The following is a 21,055-nucleotide window of genomic DNA, read 5'->3' as shown; positions in this document are numbered from 1 at the left end:
ACAGATAGGTGCTCAGGAAATGGAGGAGGTGCAGTTTCTAAGCACAGAGCTTCCTACCTCAGAGGTTAAACTATCTGCAACAGATGATATAGTCAATGAACTTGCCCAGGAATTGGGGCTCAGAAACTGCCACTGGCCTGTGTGCAAAAACTGAAATGCAGATTAATCACAGTCACTCTCACCCAGTCACAACTGGAAGGGAAAGTCCAGGCACTAAATTATGAGAATGCCGGACTGTGTGCACGTTTAGAGGTACACATTGGGGCAGAGCACAACAGGAGGTAGAGTCCCTCGAATGCATTAAGTCAAGAAAATCTACAGGGACATATTGACATCCTAGAAACAGAAACACCAAACTTAAGGACCAGATGATAATTATAGAGGTTAATAATAACCTCAGTGCGAGGGAAAAGATAGAGAAGCTGCAAGAAGAGAACATTAGGTTGAGATTAGAAAACGAACATCCGAAAAAGATAGGGAATAAACTACCACCCCTGACTTATGCTGCAGTTGCAGCCATTGCAACTGAGCGTCTTAACTTAAAAACTCTTGTACAACAGACAAATTGAGAAGACTGACTGTGGCCTCCAACTGGAATACGAATTCCGGCCTCCATACACAGTAGTTCTAAATCGAGAATCTGACATTTTTACAAAAGATGAAAAAACGATATACATACACAAGAAGCAGAAGCTGGAGTCGCACTGTGGCATGGCGATGATAGCATGGTTTACTGCAGTAGGACACATTAAACAGTAAAAATGAAATGACATCATGCCCATGGTCGTGGGGCAGCGTCTTTGATTAGAGGGCGTCATGTAACTTGGCGGGTGAGGACTGGATGCGCAGTAGCATGGAAGTCACATGACCTGCCGACCGATAGGAGTCAGTCAGCCGTAGCGAGCTCCCGATTTAATGTCATTCTGTGCGTAGCAAGTTTACGGCTGGTTTTAGCATTGTGTGTCATGATTTTTTGGAAGTTATTGCAAGGTATTGTGGTAATATGAGTGGCAACAGCAAATCTCACCCAGTATTACACAGGCAGGCGAGAGAAATAATATTTCGCATGTATCAGTTCTTTAGACGGGAGCTGGAAGCGGCTGCCACAGCTGACAAAAAAGTGTGGCTCAGTCTTGCAAAGTGCCAAGAACGAACAGCTGAGGTGTGTGGTATCGGTTTGAGAACTGTACAACGGATCACCAGCGAAGCCAAAGCATCTACTGAAGAGAACGAATCACCTATTTTTAAATCGTCTCATAAGTGCCAAAATCGAAAGAAATTCGTAAGTGAGCTCGGCGATTTCAGCAAGAATATGTTACGATGCAAAATATTCGACATGTATAGCCAAGGTGTATATCCTGGAGCAGCTGAATTATGTTCCTACATGAATGAAGCTAAAAGATTCAACGGCGGCAAATCTACCATGCTCAGAGTATTAAGGGAGATGGGATTTAAATACAGAAAGAGCAATGACAGAAGAAAACTGTTCTTAGAGAGAAGTAACGTTGTAGCAGCAAGAACTGCGTTCTTGAGAGAAATGCACGAGATAAAACAAACAGGAAAAGCAACTATTTATTATCTCGATGAAACATTAAGCTCAACAGAACCATTCAAGACCCATGAGATGGAAGGCAAGTGACGATATTGGTGGCCTGAAGGTTCCTGTGGGAAAAGGGAGATGGCTTATTGTGCTTCATGCTGGTTCTGCAGAGAAAGGCTTCATAACAGGAGTAAATTAATATTTAAAGCATCGAAGACGAAGGAATCAGATGACTATCACTCTGAAATGACCTATGCTGTCTTCAAGCGATGGTTTGTGCAACAGCTACTTCCATACATGGCAGAGAATTCTGTTATTATCATGGACAACGCAAGTGTGCACTCTGTACAAGTGAATAAGACTCCTACTTCAAATGCCAAGAAGAAAGAAATTATTTCATGGTTGTAGTCTAATGGAATTCCTCACTCAGCGTCACAGACCAGGGCAGAGTTACTCACGCTTGTAAATGCATACAAGCCTAAATACCGCACTTAGGAGATAGATGAACTGGCAAGACAGCATGGTCACTGAGTGATCAGGTTGCCACCATATCACTGCCACTACAATCATATTGAGCTGGTTTGGGGGTAAGTTAAAGCCCATATCTCAGGAAGAAACAGCACGTTCTGAATTGATGACGTGGAAAGGCTCGCACATGAAGCAGTGGACAACGTAAGCATATCTGCATGGGCAAACTGCATCAGAAATTCGAAAACACTACAGGAAGAAGATTTTAAAGAGGAAATTGACAGGGACTCGGCGATGGAGCCTTACATAATTAATCTTCACGATTCGGATTCGTCTTTATCAGACAAAAAAAAATGATTCAAATGGCTCTGAGCACTATGGGACTCAACTGCTGTGGTCATCAGTCCCCTAGAACTTAGAACTACTTATACCTAACTAACTTAAGGACATCACACACATCCATGCCCGAGGCAGGATTCGAACCTGCGACCATAGGCAGTCGCACGGTTCCGGACTGCGCGCCTAGAACCGCGAGACCACCGCGGCCGGCGCCTTTATCAGACAGCGAGGATGAAAACGATGTTTTGGGATACCTGTGACAGTATTGCAATGATGCAGTAAGGATTTGAACATATATTGTAAATCATAAGTCTATATTATATAACTTGAGTCTAGGTTAGCCCGGCTGGTAAAGAAATTACAAAAATATTTTAGTTTCTTACACAATTTCGTTGTTGACTTTGTTTAAAGCTTGTCTTCGTGATTACACTCTTCAATTTTCTTACTGAATTGAATTATCCATCAAAATATGTAAAATTTCATTTGTGTTTATGATAGAATGCTGTCTTCATTTCTGAAAAAGTAATTGTTCTTGTTTTTCCAAAAATTAGTCCCAACAAACAGCATGTGGAACCTTGTTCCATATTGTGTATGACAATAACTGTGTATAATAGACACAATATCAACAACTATAAATTATTTGTTTAAGTGAGGTGTCAAGAAACAGAAAGTGCCTTTGGTTTTTTTAATAATAATGACTTAATAATGATTTTTAATGTATGTCAGGCTCTTTTTATATTTTCTGAAATACGATTCTTTCAGCTATATGCCGAAAAGATGTTCTGCATGTAGACTGCTCAGATGTTTGCTCAGGTCACTTAAAAAATTGGTATGTAAAAATTTCACATTTGTGAATATTTCACCTGCAATCCCAATAAATACACTCCTGGAAATGGAAAAAAGAACACATTGACACCGGTGTGTCAGACCCACCATACTTGCTCCGGACACTGCGAGAGGGCTGTACAAGCAATGATCACACGCACGGCACAGCGGACACACCAGGAACCGCGGTGTTGGCCGTCGAATGGCGCTAGCTGCGCAGCATTTGTGCACCGCCGCCGTCAGTGTCAGCCAGTTTGCCGTGGCATACGGAGCTCCATCGCAGTCTTTAACACTGGTAGCATGCCGCGACAGCGTGGACGTGAACCGTATGTGCAGTTGACGGACTTTGAGCGAGGGCGTATAGTGGGCATGCGGGAGGCCGGGTGGACGTACCGCCGAATTGCTCAACACGTGGGGTGTGAGGTCTCCACTGTACATCGATGTTGTCGCCAGTGGTCGGCGGAAGGTGCACGTGCCCGTCGACCTGGGACCGGACCGCAGCGACGCACGGATGCACGCCAAGACCGTAGGATCCTACGCAGTGCCGTAGGGGACCTCACCGCCACTTCCCAGCAAATTAGGGACACTGTTGCTCCTGGGGTATCGGCGAGGACCATTCGCAACCGTCTCCATGAAGCTGGGCTACGGTCCCGCACACCGTTAGGCCGTCTTCCGCTCACGCCCCAACATCGTGCAGCCCGCCTCCAGTGGTGTCGCGACAGGCGTGTATGGAGGGACGAATGGAGACGTGTCGTCTTCAGCGATGAGTGTCGTTTCTGCCTTGGTGCCAATGATGGTCGTATGCGTGTTTGGCGCCATGCAGGTGAGCGCCACAATCAGGACTGCATACGACTGAGGCACACAGGGCCAACACCCGGCATCACGGTGTGGGGAGCGATCTCCTACACTGGCCGTACACCTCTGGTGATCGTCGAGGGGACACTGAATAGTGCACGGTACATCCAAACCGTCATCGAACCCATCGTTCTACCATTCCTAGACCGGCAAGGGAACTTGCTGTTCCAACAGGACAATGCACGTCCGCATGTATCCCGTGCCACCCAACGTGCTCTAGAAGGTGTAAGTCAAGTACCCTGGCCAGCAAGTTCTCCGGATCTGTCCCCCATTGAGCATGTTTGGGACTGGATGAAGCGTCGTCTCACGCGGTCTGCATGTCCAGCACGAACGCTGGTCCAACTGAGGCGCCAGATGGAAATGGAATGGCAAGCCGTTCCACAGGACTACATCCAGCATCTCTACGATCGTCTCCATGGGAGAATAGCAGCCTGCATTGCTGCGAAAGGTGGATATACACTGTACTAGTGCCGACATTGTGCATGCTCTGTTGCCTGTGTCTATGTGCCTGTGGTTCTGTCAGTGTGATCATGTGATGTATCTGACCCCAGGAATGTGTCAATAAAGTTTCCCCTTCCTGGGACAATGAATTCACGGTGTTCTTATTTCAATTTCCAGGAGTGTAATTTTGACTACAGATGGCAAGCCAACACAGGATGAACGTATTCTCTGGGTTTGAAAGGGAGACAGAAATATCCCTGCATGTTCTGCGATTTTTCCCAGTACTCACACGTACTGCAAAACATTTTATGTGTATTATAAAAATCGTTTGAGTACCAATAGGTATACATTTTTCGCTAGGTTTCTTCTACTTTTTAGATTTTATTTTTCAAGGTAGCACAAGAAGATTGTATTTTCTGAGTTAGAGTAGGAAATAAATAAATGCGCAGCAGTTTTCCCAGTTACTCAGCATGGTATTCTTGTGTTGATAAACAGACACAATAAACAATGCAAGTTTGTCTATGTTCAGGGCTTTTTTTTTAAACATTTTATACAACTCCATATTTTAAAGGCAGACGATTCGATGACAACTCCTTTCTCAAAAAGACGTATACGGTAGGTATTACTGCGCTCGTCTCCTTTCCTGGATGCGCGCGTACCCAATGTCCAATGGTCAGTAGCCGACAGTTGAATGGAGCGGAAACACAGTGTGGCTATACTGACTGCCATGGCTGGCAGCTGGCTCCCCCCAACACTAACTGCTGGCTGCGCAGAACTCCCCCACCACCCGCCATGATTTGTGACGCCCGCTCTAGTAATCAAAAAGATACCACTCGCAGGTTCAAAACCCGCCACCGTTTAACTTTTGATTCATCATCAGTATTGGTGACTGAAGGCTTCTGGCAAAAGAAGTCACCCTAATTCTGCCAAAAGCCTTGTGAAATATGGCGGAGGAACGGAGGGATGTCCAGTGCACACTCTTGTCCTTGGGGAGGGAAGTTGCCGCTAAAGATGGAAGAATTAGCAATTATCATGGGCATAAGGATGCAGAAGACAATGGAAACCACCACGAGGAAAAAGACTGAATAGCCAACAAAAGGATAATGTACGACAAGTTGGGGCATGGAATGTCAAAAGCTTGAACATGATAGGGAAGCTAGAAAATCTGAAAAGGGAAATGCAAATGCTAAGGCTCAATCTAGACATAGAGGGGTGAGTGAAGTGAAGAAGACAAGGATTTCTGGTCAGGTGAGTATAGGGTAATATCAACAGCAGCAGAAAATGGTGTAACTGGAGTAGGATTTGTTATGAATAGGAAGGTAGGGCAGAGAGTGAGTTGTTCTTATCAGAATTGACAGCAAACCAACATTGACAATGATAGTTCAGGTATCCATGTCAACATCGCAAGCTAAAGATGAATAGAGAGAGGAAGTATGCGAGGATATTGAAAGTGTAATGCAGTACATAAAGGGAAACTATTAGATTTTAATAGTCATGGGGGACTGGCATGCTGTGTATGGGAAGGAGTTAAGAAAAGGCTACAGGGGAGTATGGGCTTGTGACAAGGAATGAGAGAGGAGAAAGACTAACTAAAATCTGTGATAAATTATAGCTAGTAATAGTGAATACTCTGTTCAAGAATCACAAGAGGAGGAGGTATGCTTGGAAAATGTGGGCTGATGCAGGAAGATTTCAGTTAGATTACTTCATGGTCAGACAGAAATTCCGGAATCAGATACCAGATACAACTCAGATCACAATGTAGTAGTGACAAAGAGTAAGTGAACTAAGAGATTAGTCAGGAAGTGGAACACTAAAGTATTAAGGAATGACGAGGCCAACTTTAAGTTCTCTAAAGCTATAGAGACAGTAATAAGGAATAGCTCAGTAGGCCGTACAGTTGAAGAGGAATGAACAACTCAAAAAAGGGCAATCAGAGAAGATGGAAGGAAAAACATAGGGACAAAGAAGGTAACTGTGAAGAAACCATGAGTAACAGAAGAAATACTTCAGCTGATCGATGAAAGAACGAAGTACAAAAATGTGCGGGGAAATTCAGGAATACAGAAATACAAGTCGCTTAGGAATGACATAAATAGGAAGTCCAGGAAAGCTAAAACAAAATGGCAGCTTGGAAAATGTGGAGACATTGAAAAAGAAAGGATTGGCAGAAGGACTGACTCAGCATGTAGGAAAGTCAAAACAACTTTCAGCGAAATAAAAAAAACAAGGGTGGTAACATTAAGAATTCAACAGGAATCCACTGTGAAATGCAGAAGAAAGAGCGGATAGGTGGGAAGAGTACATTGAAGGCCTGTCTTAGGGGGAAGATCTGTCTGATGTGATAGAAAAAGAAACAGGAGTCAATTTAGAAAATGTAGGGGATCCAGTATTGGAATCAGAATTTAAAAGAGCTTTGTAAGATTAAGGGCAAATACGGCAGTAAGGCTAGGTAACACTCCATCAGAATTTCTAAAATTATTGAGGGAAGTGGCAACAAAACGTCTATTCACATTGTTAAGCAAAATGTACAAGTCTGGTGACATACCATCTGACTTTCGGGAAAATATCATCCACGCAATTCGAAGAACTGCAAGAGCTGACAAGTGTGAGAATTATCACATAGTCAACTTAACAGCTATTGCATCCAAGTTCCTGACAAGAATAATATACAGAAGAATGGAAAAGAAAATTGAGAAAGCATTGGATTACAATCAGTTTGACTACAGGAAAGGTAAAGGCATGAGAGAGGCAATTCTGCCATTGCAGTTGATAATGGAAGCAAGACTAAAGAAAAGTCAAGATACATTCATAGGATTTGTTAACCTGGAAAAAGCATTCGACAATATAAAATGGTGTAAGATGCTCTAAATTCCGAGAAAAATAGGAGTAAGATACCAGGAGAGATAGGTAATACACAAGAGCCACGAGGGAATAATAAGAGTGGACAATTAAGAATGAAGTGGATGGATTAAAAAGGGTGTAGGAAAGAGATGATGTCTTTCGCCCCTACTGTTCAACCTGTACAATGAAAAAGCAATGATGGAAATAAAAGAAAGGTTCAGGAGTGGAATTAAAATTCACAGTGAAAGGATATCAGTGATATAATTCGCTAATGACATTGCTATGCTGACTGAAAGTGAAGAATTACATGATCTGCTAAATGGAATGAACAGTCTAATGAGTACAGAATATGGACTGAGAGCAAATCAAAGAAAGATGAAAGTAATGAGAAGTAGCAGAAATGTGAACAGTGAGAAACTTAACATCAGGATTCATGGTCACAAAGTAGATGAAGTTAAGGAATTCTGCTACCTAGGGAGCAAAATAACCAATGACGGACACAGCAAGGATGACATCAAAAGCAGGCTAGTGCTGGCAAAAGGGGCATTCCTCGCGAAGAGAATATACGTTTGGAGGACATCATTGCATTTTAATGAAACTTGGACATTGGGAGAGCTGAAACAGAAGAGTATCGAAGCATTTGAGATGTGGTGTTACAGACAAATTTTGAAAATTACGTGGACTGACATGGTGAGAAATGAGGAGGATGAGGAGGTTTTGCGCAAAATCGTGGACGAAAGGAATATGTGGGAAACACTGACAATGTGAAGGGACAGGATTATAGAACATGGGTTGAGGCCTCAGGAAGTAACAGCCATGGCACTAGAGGGAGCTGTAGAGGGTAAAAAAAAATGTAGAGGAAGACTGAAGGCAGATTGGAATAGATCCTGGAAATAACTGAAGACATAGGTTGCAGGTATTACTCTAAGATGAAGAGGTTGGCACAGGAGAGAAATTTGTGGAGGGCCACATCAAACCGGTCTGTTTTAGTAGTAATCTGTCTTGCATATCATCCTGTCTTCCACCTTTTAAGCTCTCAGGTTTTCAAATTTCATCTGATGCAGTCCCCAACAATCAGTCTTTCCTTCTCATTCACGTATGGTAAGTCTCCCCAGACATCTTGCCAATTACAACAGAATTCTTTTTATCTAACTTTTTTTTAAAAAAGTCTTTAATATTCATGCAAGCCACCCAAGACACATATATCGATAATACAGATTATCTAGACAAAATGCGTGCTGAAGGTAAGGTAGGTCCAATAGTTACAAATACAGTAAAACCTGAACTCCTGCAATTGACTATGTTTCAGATTGCATTAATTTTAATGGTGGAAGAACTGGAACAAGAACTAATTGAAAGAGGCTCAAAACGTTACACATACGCAGTTCATCTACATCTACACGATTACTCTGCAATTCAAATTTAAGTGCTTGGCAGAGGGTTCACCGAACCACAATTATACTATCTCTCTACCATTCCACTCCCGAACAGCGCGCGGGAAAAATGAACACCTAAACCTTTTCTGTTCGAGCTCTGATTTCTCTTATTTTATTTTGATGATCATTCCTACCTATGTAGGTTGGGCTCAACAAAATATTTTCGCATTCTGAAGAGAAAGTTGGTGACTTAAATTTCGTAAATAGATCTCGCCGCGACGAAAAACGTCTTTGCTTTAATGACTTCCATCCCAACTCTCGTATCATATCTGCCACACTCTCTCCCCTATTACGTGATAATACAAAACGAGCTGCCCTTTTTTTTTGCACCCTTTCGATGTCCTCCGTCAATCCCACCTGGTAAGGATCCCACAACGCGCAGCAATATTCTAACAGAGGACAAACGAGTGTAGTGTAAGCTGTCTCTTTAGTGGACTTTTTGCATCTTCTAAGTGTCCTGCCAATGAAACGCAATCTTTGGCTCGCCTTCCCCACAATATTATCTATGTGGTCTTTGCAACTGAACTTCCTGCCCCAGGCGCTCTTATCGCCCTGACCGGAAGGGCGTCGACTTGAATTTAGAGCGGCCGGTGCTAAGTTAAAACTAGTAGCACCGGCCGGACTTAGCCGCTGGAGCTCTCATGCTCACAGTAGTGACAGAAACAAAGTCCCTCTCAAGGTCACCTCGTGACGTGGTTTATAAATGATTTGACCTTGATCCCTAAAAAACCATATACCGGGCACTTCGTGTCATTATTAAGTCTACTACTGAGTAGTGGCTGCGCGCTCTGGTCTAGAGGAAGAAGACGTCCTGTATGTTATTGCATACAGGACCTGGAACGTTCGTGAAATTGTTGATACTATGGAGAGTACCAACTACATTGAGACTACTGCACCTATGTGGATAAGGACAAGAGGAAGAAGACGTCTTGTTTCTGATGATGGAATTTACATTTGGGCTAAGTCTAGTGGTATTAATGGAAGTGTTGTAAATGGTGATATTACTATATATTACCATGCTTGATTTATTATATGATGTATAAACTTTAATAAATGATTTGACCTTGATCCCTAAAAAACCATATACCGGGCACTTCGTGTCATTATTAAGTCTACTACTGAGTAGTGGCTGCGCGCTCTACTTAGTTGAATTGACAGCCTTGAGAATTTTACTATTTATCGAGTAATCGAATTACAACGGATTTCTTTTGGAACTCTTGTGGATCACCTCACACTTTTCGTTATTTAGCGTCAACTGCCACGTGCCACACCATACAGCAATCTTTTCTAAATCGCTTTGCAACTGATATTGGTCTTCGGATGACCTTACTAGACGGTAAATTACAGCATCATCTGCAAACAACCTAAGAGAACTGCTCAGATTGTCACCCAGGTCATTTATATAGATCAGGAACAGCAGATGTCCCAGGACGCTTCCCTGGGGAACACCTGATAGCACTTCAGTTTTACTCGATGATTTGCCGTCTATTACTATGAATTGCAACCTTCCTGACAGGAAATCACGAATCCAGTCGCACAACTGAGACGATACCCCATAGCTCCGCACCTTGATTAGAAGTCGCTTGTGAGGAACGGTGTCAAAAGCTTTCCAGAAATCTAGAAATACGGAATCAACTTCAGATCCCCTGTCGATAGCGGCCACTACTTCGTGCGAATAAAGAGCTAGCTGCATTGCACAAGAACGATGTTTTCTGAAACCATGCTGATTACGTATCAATAGACCATACCTTCGAGGCGATTCACCATGTTTGAGTATAGTATATGCTCCAAAACCCTACTGCAAACCTACGTCAATGATATGGGTCTGTAGTTCGATGGATTACTCCGACTGCCCTTCTTAAACACTGGTGCGACCTACGCAATTTTCCAATCCGTAGGTACAGATCTATCGGTGAGCGAGCGGTTGTATATGATTCCTAAGTAGGGAGCTACAGTATCAGCGTAATCTGAAAGGAACCTAATCGGTATACAATCTGGACCTGAAGACTTGCCCATATCAAGCGATTTGAGTTTCTTCACAACCCCTAAGGTCTCTACTTCGAAGGAACTCATGCTAGCAGCTGTCCGTGTTTCAAATTCTGGAATATTCCATTTGTCTTCGCTGGTGAAGGAATTTCGGAAAACTGTGTTCAATAACTTCGCTTTAGCGGCACAGTCGTTGGTAACAGTACCATCGGCACTGCGCAGCAAAGGTATTGACTGCGTCTTGCCGCTTGTGTACTTTATATACGACCAGAATTTCTTTGGATTTTTTACCAAATTTCGAGACTGTTTCTTTGTCGAACCTATTAAAGGCATCTCGCATTGAAGTCCGTGCCAAATTTCGCGCGTCTGTAAATTTTAGCCAATCTTTGGGATTTTGCATTCTTCTGAACTTCGCATGCTTTTTCTGTTGCCTCTGCAACATCGTTCGGATCTGTTTTGTGTGCCATGGGGGATCAGTTCCATCTCTTACCAATTTATGAGGTATGAATCTCTCAATTGCTGTTGCTACTATATCTTTGAATTTGAGCCACATCTAGTCTACATTTGCATAGTCAGTTCGGAAGGAAGGGGACATTCTCTGTTAGGAAGGCTTCTAGTGACACTTCATCCGCTTTTTTAAATAAAATTATTTTGCGTTTGTTTTTGGTGGATTTGGAAGAAATGGTATTGAGCCTAACTACAACGACCGTTTGATCACTAATCCCTGTATCAGTCATGATGCTCTCTATTAGCTTTGGATTGTTTGTGGCTAAGAGGTCAAGTGTGTTTTCGCAACCATTTACAATTCGCATGTGTTCATGGACTAACTGCTCAAAATCATTTTCGGAGAAAGCATTTAGGACAATCTCGGAAGATGTTTTCTGCCTACCACTGGTTTTGAAAAGTATTTTTGCCAACATATCGAGGGAAGGTTGAAGTACCCCACCAACTGTAACAGTATGAGTGGGGTATTTATTTGTTACGAGACTCAAATTTTCTCTGACCTTTTCAGCAACTATATCACCAGAGTCTGGGGGTCGGTAGAAGGAGCCAATTATTAACTTAGCTCGGCTGTTAACTATAACCTCCACCCATACCAATTCGCATGGAGTATCTACTTCGACTTCACTACAATATAAATCACTACTGACAGACACAAACACTCCACCACCAATTCTGCCTAATCTATCTTTCCTGAACACCGTCTGAGACTTCGTAAAAATTTCTGCAGAACTTATTTCAGGGTTTAGCCAGCTTTCTGTACCTATAATGAATTCAGCTTCTGTGCTTTCTATTAGCACTTGAAGCTTAGGGACTTTCCCAGCACAACTACAACAATTTACAACTATAATTCCGTCTGTTCCTTGATCCAAGCACGTCCTGTATTTGCCATGCACCCTTTGAGATCGCAGCCCACCCCATACTTTCCCGAGGCCTTCTAACCTAAAAAACCACCCAGTCCACGCCACACAGCCTCCGCTACCTGAGTAGCCGCCAGCTGAGTGTAGTGAACTCCCGACCTATTCAGCGGAACCCGAAACCCCACCACCCTATGGCGCAAGTCAAGGAATCTGCAGCCAACAAGGTCGCAAAACCGTCTGAGCCTCTGATTCAGACCCTCCACCCGGCTCTGCACCATAGGTCCGCAATTGGTTCTGTCAACAATGCTGCAGATGGTGAGCTCTGCCTTCATCTCGTAAGCAAGACCAGCAGCCTTCAGCAAATAAGATAGCCACTGGAATCCAGAGAGAATTTCCTCAGATCCAAAGAGAGACACGTCATTAGTGCCGACATGTGCCACCACCTGCACTGGCTGCACCCTGTGCTCTTCATGGCACCCAGAAGGACACTTTCCACATCAGGAATGACTCCACCCGGAGTGCACACTGGATTTCTTCCCCTCCTTAGCCGCCATATCCCCAAGGAGCACCATTATGCGCCTAACATTGGATCTCCAAACTACCAATAAGCCTACCCTGTGATTGCCCGGACCTTGAAGGCTGAGAATCATCCTCTGAAACAGGGCAGGGACCTGCATCTGGCTCAGCCAGAGACAGTACCTGAAACCTGTTTGTCAGACACACCGGGGAGGCTTTCTGATCAGCCTCCAGGGATGTCTTTCGCTGCCTGCCATGCCTTGGAACGACCGCCCAATCAACCACAGTCGAGGGCTCAGCCCCACTGCAGGCAGCAACCGGGGCAACCACAGCGGCACACCGATCTGGGGACAGATGGGACGAGGTTGACATTCCCGTAATACCCAAGTCTGGCTCCCCACAGTTGCGCCCATTGGCAACAGCGTCAAGCTGCGCGACCGTAACGTGGCATGTGAGAAGGAGGGAAACCTCCACCAACCCCCAAAGATGTGGCAAGTGATGAAGTACAGGTACCACCACCAATCCCTGAAGATGTGACTTGTGATGAAGTAGGGTTATCACTACCAATTCTCAAAGATGTGCTGTGTGATGAAGAAAGAACAACCCCAATAACCCTCATTGATATGACGTGTGATGATATAGTAACAACCACATCAACCACCAATAATGAGAACATAAATCAGGAGAGTAAGGGCAAAACCACTGTAGGAGTGACACAAATGTATGACAAAATATACAGCCATGAAAACAAAATGTACAAACAAAGTAGTGAACATGAGTGATACAGGAATGGAACGTATGAACAAAAAGGAAGGACGTTAGGTTTTAATGTCCCATTGACAGCAAGGTCAATAGGAGAAAGAAGGAACTAATGAACAGAACGGAATCATGAAGTAGTAGCTGGTAACGTCCTGCTGAAACATGACTTGTAGTTTTTAGTACCTAGTACTCTCACCGCCCCCCCCTCCCCCTTCTGATGGCAGTGTGCATGAGTAATTTTTGTGTGTAGAAATAAATACTATATTGCATTCTTCGTGGTCATGAAATGGCATTTGTCCTCCATAACATTTAGCTATACTGACTGGCTGCTGGACCAGATTGAGTCATATAAATAAAAACAAGAACATTCTCCAGAGTAGATACTCTGAGCAAAAGCACATTCTCACAGAAAGTTCTCAATTTCGTATGAATGAAAACTACGAAGCATAACCTCTGAAATTACAAACTCTGGCCGTAAGAAGGATGAAGACACAGAGTACAAAGGAAATACGTCATTACAGGGCTAGTTTAGGAAAAGACATTTCAGTTGGGCAGATTATGAAAAAACTTGTGCCGCACCTCTGCTATCATTTCTTCCCCAGAGAGTAGTCTAGAGGTATTTGATAACGGTTGTAAATTCTTCAAACCACAATCAGTTTTGCAGCAACTGCAAATTGTCACAGCAGACACTACAGACCTGATGGGGCCAGAAATCGTTATACCTTCACAATCGCCTGTTTTGGGATCTGAGAGTGTGCCGAAACAACGCAGGCCAAGTGTGGGAATGGACAAGGCGATGAATTAGACAAATTCAGAGCTGCAACGAGTAGCATTATTGTACCAATTAGATACCCTGAAGTGGAATCAGGAAAAATTTATGCATCAAGAACAATAAAAGCAATAGAATGAATTGTATAATGTCACAGTACAACACCATTTTTTATTAATAAAAACATGTTTTTTAAGTGAAAGTTTATTTAATTCTTCATTTACCAAATTCCATATCCTCTTAAAGAAATAATTCAGTACAAATTTCTTTTCAGTGCAACAATAAGAGTAACATTATCCAATTTGGAATGTTAATAAATGTGTGCACTTTTTTACTGTATTGTCAGGCAAATACCTCCATCACATCCTTTTAACAATTTTTGCTAAAATTGAACAAAAACAGTAACTTCTTTCTATTGTAAATGTTACAGGTTAGACAGTTTGTGCACTTATTTTCTTAAGTATTCGAAAATTCTGTTCCAGATTGAAGTTAAACAATTTTTGATGAAACTAAAATCAATGAGAGAGGAGGAAGAAAAACACTAAACTGCATTTTATTATGTGACATCAGCACTTTTTTTTTATATTCTTCAAAATAATATTTCATTGTATCTGAAGAAGAAATTATTTTAATTATTCCCATCTTCTCTATGCACATACACGTGTTTGCTGCTACCTCTTCTCCCAATAATGGAAGATTGTTATCATCACTAGGTGCCTCAAAATCCTCATCCCCTATATCGTTTTCTACATTGTGCAAAACAAAACAGACTCATCACACGGGGGGCGTTTGTTTGGGCAAGCCTTATTTTATTTCATTCGTTGGAGAGGGTGCCTCCTTTTCTTTTGCAATTTTTCGGGAAGAACGCGATTCACCAGCCAAATAATGTTTCCACTGTTAAATCTATATAAACTTCTACAGTTTATTTCTTCTACGTTCCTTCATGCTACATAAATCTTTTTTTTTTTTTGCCTTCGGAGAACCATAAATCCTGCCATTTTCACTAAAAACACTCTGTAACACTTAACCACAACACAGCTCAACGTATGCTACGAAGCTAACTCACAGAAACAGAGAATGTTCTCCGCTTGTGAGAAACTTCTCTGGTTTTATCCATATGAAATCGGAGAAAATTCTTTGTTTTGAGCAACTTCCCCCATCCTTCAATTCACGTTGAGAACATACTTGGGTGAAGTATATTCTCAGACTCACTTTACTCATGCAAACCAGAGAACTTTCTCCAAACTTTTGAGTATAAAGTATATTCTTCGGTTTATTCATACAACCTATTATGTGACCACACGATAAAATGACTGCCACTTTGTACATATAGCCGTAACAGAGTTATCAGCAGTAAGTGTTGGCCATAGCTGTAGTGCTACAATAGGTATGAATGTGCCAGTGTCCACAATTTGTCACTATATGCTGGCACAATTTTGTCACTATGTCCTGGAATGGACTGAAGCATCTACGATATTGTATTGGCTCCCTTTATCCAGAAACCGCAAATATCTTAGATTGCACTGTCTACATGAAAGAAATTTATGTGCTGATTGGAAATTTGCAGATTTTAGTTAGTTATCCTCCCCTACAGCACTGTCCCCATACACATTACAATGTCACTGTACTGCTGAGTGTTACAGAGCACAAATGCCAATTCATTGTCACCAATGAATGCAAACATTAAATCTTCACTTCAACATTCAGAAAAGACTCTTAACAGTACCCACATTGCAATTGGAAAAGGTGAGGGGAGGGCAGTTAGAGCACTAGATGTTTAACTTCTTTCAGATAAGTTCACATGTCATTCCTTAGCAGGACACTGCACAACCATGTATGATGAGAAATATACTCCTCTGACTGGCTGACTGATGCTTTACAGGGCAGAGTGAGATGCGATCTACGATCATGGGACTTGTAATCAGCATGTTTTCAACCCCTCCAGCCATTATTGCCACTAGATAAGTCCTGATTATGTCACTGCTTCTTATCTATGCAGCTCCTCATTTGACACCACAAGGGCTGAGAGGTCCCCATACCAGACCTCACTACCTCAGGAAAAGTCTGAAGAGCTACTGGCAATCAAACCCGGGTTATTCTATGCTGAAGATGGCGACACTAAGCATTCAGCTAAAGGTGGTCAACAAAAATGGTTAAATACAAAGTTCTTGTAAAAGTGACAAGCTGCTGTTGCTGCCAGCTGTCATATATGCATAGCATCACATCACCATCACCCCTCTAACAATGTCACCACATAGGCATTTAATCACAGATGCACCCTGTCTATTCTACTAGAAACTCAGCAGGTCTCACAAGGATAAACACAACACACTTATCCCAAGAGTGGCAATGCCTGTTTAAGCTTCACAAAAGGACATATTGTTTCAACATTTGCCAAAACTTGTTAAAACAGTGGAAATGTTACTGCTAAGTATTTGGTGTTAGCCTTCACATGACAAAAATGTAGTAATGAACAGCAGTCTATTTATACAACACACAACAGTGAGGCCACCAATCATTATTAGATTATTATCACAAAAGTAAACATGGAATGCAGGATGTCAAGAGGGGAGCAGGGAGGGGGGAGGGGGGAGGGGGGAGGGGGGAGGAGGGGGGAGGGGGGAGGAGGGAGGAGAAGGTGGAGGGGGAGGGAGGGGGAGTGGGGAGAGGGGAGGAGGGGGGAGAAGAGGGAGGAGGGAGGGGGAGGGGGGAGGGAGGGGGGAGGGAGGGGGGAGGGAGGGGGGAGGGGGGAGGGAGGAGGGAGGGGGGAGGGAGGGAGGGAGGGAAGGAGTGGGAAAGAGAGAGAGAGAACAATTTATGTGCAAAAACATGATCTCAGAGTTACTGTTACAACAAAACCAATTCGATTAAAAATGGCATACCTTAATAGAATCACCCAAACTACGGCTTCGGCCGTGTGGTTTGAAACGTAATGGTGTTCCATGACCATTTTCTCGATTAAACTGTTTCACAAGACGACGTTTGTGTTGAGACTCTGGCAATGTCTGAATGTGGGCATAGAGTTGGGCCAGTGCTACCTCAGTAGGATCTCCCACCTGTTTATGAACTTCTGCCGAGCGTTCACGATCGACAAATGAGAACACTGTACTTGCTGTTAAACCATCAGTGCTTACTCTACATACCTGTAAATAGATAAAGATAACTATTTAAGGAACTTCACTTTTCAGTCAAGATAAATGAGATGATGACTTAAGAACACACAGGATACGTGGAACGTCTCATTTAACTTTTTAAATACTGTGTGATGTATTAGATTTTTAGCTTGTGGTGTGTGACAAGAGAAAACAAGTTATGTGTCAGAACCACCAATTTTTGGTTTAAACAGCACAGAACTTTCTAAGGAATGATCTTAATGCCTTAATGCACTTACCCCTGTCAGTTATGTGCGTAGATACAGCTCAAAGTGAAATATGAATCATATTGAAATCTCCTATTTTTATTAACAAACAACTCCTGTCCCCTGCCCCACGCACATCTACCTTCACACACTTAACTCATCTTGAAATCACACTATGTTCCCCACGTCTACCCTTCCTGTGTTCTGGCATCCCATCCCAAGCCTCTCCCTCATATCACTCTCATGACTGGACACACTACGAATTTACTGGTGCTGGTGCCGGTGCCTGTTGTATTCCTATTCTGTGCACCTGTTTCCTCCCTTCAAGCCATTAGTGACCCTTTCCTCAACCTTCCCACCCTTCCCCTCCACACCTCCTTTCTTCCACTCTTCCATTCTACCAGGCAAACCCTGACCCCATTCAAGCTGGAGAACTGCAGTCCCAGCATTGTACATTCAGCCCCTGAGGGCCGATAACCCACATACCACCACAGAGGGCAATGTTGTCTATGCCCATGGCATACCCAAAAGCACCATGGTAAACACCAGCTATTTACATACAAGATAATGGAAACAGATATGCCGAACACTACTTCCTGCAGGGGGTGCTTGAGCCATGGCCTCCAGGAAGCATCACTATGCCAAAGCCTGATTGGCTGGAGACAGCTATTTAGAGGCTAGAACCAGGCCCTAAGTTCAGTTCACGCCGGATGCCGATCTCGTGTACTGCGACCATTGAAGATTACGTCTTCGTCTCTGAATTGCACTGTTACGTGTGTGTGTGTGTGTGTGTGTGTGTGTGTTTTACCAAGAACCTTTGTGGAAACTTAGAAGTGAACTTTTGTTTGCCTCAATTAGTAAAGTTTTTTTCATTACTGAATGAAATGAAATAGTATAGTAACAGACAGAGATGATATTTCTTTGTGGAGGAGGCATTATCTTCATGAATTTAGACGTGAGAAACATAATATTTATTACCTTGATGAGACTTGTGTTAATGCGGGACATGTCAAACAAAAAGTAAGGGCTGGAAACAGTTACTGATAAGAGGCAATCTTTTGTTGCAGGTCTGTTACAATTGATAAAAAACCTGATGGGAAAAGAAATTATTATGCATATAGGTAGCAACTGTAGTTTTGTGGAAGGTGGTGGTTTAATTTTTGAATCTAAGAAAACAGGAGACTATCACAAAGAAATGAATGGTGAAGTGCTTCTTAAGTGGTTTAGAGATGTTCTGCCCAAATTAGAGCCCTCCAGCATTCTTGTAATGGACAACAAATCTTATCACAGCGTCCATTTCTCTTACAGATCTCGAATAGTGCTGGTCACGGGGAATTTCCTAGCAGGAGACTTTGCTTGAAACATTCCTTTACATTTCTTGATGAAGTGTGTCTGTAAGTAACACTCGACAATGTAAATTTTTGTTTTAATGCCAACTCCCATTTCTGTAACAACTCAACAAAACTGAGCTTCTCGCAACAACTGATGCATGAACACACAGCTGCACTCTACTTTCCGATAAAATGCAGTGTAACTACCTTTTGAGACGATGTCCTTCCTTCTCCTTGATGTTTGTCAGTTTCTTGTCTTAGCCTCTTGCCAGTGAACAGAATTATAACTGTTATTGTACTGGCTTAGCTTATTGACTGTAGCGTGTATGACAGGTCAAGTACTGAAAGCAATGTACATCAATAATACAATAAGTCTCAGACTGAATAATGAATACCATCTTCTGTGTTCATAGCTGTTGTGTCCAACTTGCTCCGAACTGGCAATGGAGTCCTTACTGGCTTGCATTCTTCTCTGATATAACCACTCTGATATAATGTAATTACGTCAATAGATTGATTTAAATCAATAGCCAGATAACATCTTACAGCACCATGAGCCTCGATGTGAAATCTCATTAATAAACCATTCTGATTTGTTTTGTCCTTTCTTTGTCTGCTGAAGCAATTATAGTGTCATCTACATAAATGAGTAGGAAGACTGGATGTTTCCTACACTGTTTATAAATACACAGATTTGAATCTCTAGACCACAATGTAATTGATTTTAATGTTGCATTCAACTTAAACTGGCTCTTCTAAATTTGTGCACTTTACCACAGAATTGCAGTGTTTGGAGCATGTCATTTGCCTTCTTGACTATATGATTATCTTTCTCCTCATTTTTCACCTTTAGACCAAGAATATGACCAGTGAATATTTGTGTGTTAATTACACCACTGAGAAATGCAGTGGTGATATCCAGCTGCAAGACAAGCAATTCAGATTTGACTGACAGAGCCCTGGGTAGCCTAAATGATTTGTCGATTATTGCAAATATTTCCACAAAGTCAACTCCAGGCCGATGGTTGAATCCTCATGCAACCATTCTCGGTTATCTTCTCAGTGAAGATATATCACTTCTGAATTTATTCCTCAAAACAATCCTACAGTCCATTACCCTTTCATTTGTTGATTTGTCTACAATGGTCCCAGGTATCACTTTTCAATAATGACCTGATATAATCATATATAGCTTCATAACACTCTCGATGATCTGGACCACACAATGCATCACTGTCATTGACCTTTGTCGCATTTGCAATGAAGTCAGTATCATGATGGAAATATCAGGTAAGTCTTTGGCACAAACTGTTCAGCAGGTGTGATGCTTTAAGAATTATTGTCTTCATAATCTAACGAGTCATTGTAGGGACTGAATTCTTGGCCTGTATTGATTGGAAGTTAGCCTCCTTCAGAGGTTCATTGCCTGATGATGCCTCTGATACAGTGTTTGTATCATTATTGAGATCTCCTCCAATGGAATTCACGCTGATGCCTCGTTTTTGGTGGTGATCTCATTCAGCTTTATCAATTTCTCATCAGCTTGTTTGAGCTAGAAACTGTGATCGAAGGACATCACATTTCAACATGTGAATCCTGTTATCTCTTAATACGTATGCACAGTATTAATAGCCAACAAAAATCCCTTCAGCACCAATCACACCTTCCCTTTTCCTTTTTTAAATCCAGTATAACGTCGTTTTGACCAAATGTATGAATAAGAATGATGGAAATCCATCAGACAATCTTTGAATCCACAGTATCAGAGGTGGGCAGAAATTGGTAATTAGATCCTTCTACTGTGCACCAGACTCATATCCTGATGTAAGCAAAAACTTAGAGAGAGAGAGAGAGAGAGAGAGAGAGAGAGAGAGAGAGAATCTCAATTCACTTGTACGTAAGTTCTCCAATTATTTTGTAATCACAGATGAAGAATTTGATCATCCAATTAATTGAGAAAATTACCGTTTTGTTAGTGCTGGGCATGATAAGATATGCTATGAAACAGTACTAAACGTCTTCTCTGGAAACTATCCAGAACAGATAGTTCAGAACTCCATTCATGATGGAAATACATTAGATCTAAAGACAGAGCTGATTTCTTTGAGGATGTCCACAGTGAAATACAACCATGATGTGGCTGTAACAACAATGATTACCAAAGTACAACAAGCAACTAAAACAAGCAGAAAGATATATATTTTCAGTAAACTATATAAAAAAAATA

The 21,055-nt window shown here is 42.2% G+C and overlaps 1 protein-coding gene across 6 annotated transcripts in view; it reads right to left on the bottom strand.

Annotated features, from left to right (window-relative positions):
- LOC126365866 (rho GTPase-activating protein 19) overlaps positions 1–21,055 on the bottom strand; it is a 116,781-nt gene that overhangs the window by 31,743 nt on the left and 63,983 nt on the right. For all 6 annotated transcript variants that reach the window (XM_050008541.1, XM_050008542.1, XM_050008546.1 and 3 more), the window contains exon 7: positions 17,022–17,282. In XM_050008541.1, coding sequence (XP_049864498.1) covers positions 17,022–17,282 — 261 coding nt within the window. The remainder of the gene's footprint in view (positions 1–17,021; positions 17,283–21,055) is intronic.

Source organism: Schistocerca gregaria, chromosome 4 (assembly GCF_023897955.1).
Source record: "Schistocerca gregaria isolate iqSchGreg1 chromosome 4, iqSchGreg1.2, whole genome shotgun sequence".
Taxonomy (NCBI): domain Eukaryota; kingdom Metazoa; phylum Arthropoda; class Insecta; order Orthoptera; family Acrididae; genus Schistocerca; species Schistocerca gregaria.
The sequence above is the reverse complement of the archived record's forward strand: the minus strand, read 5'-3'. Positions and strand labels throughout refer to the sequence as shown.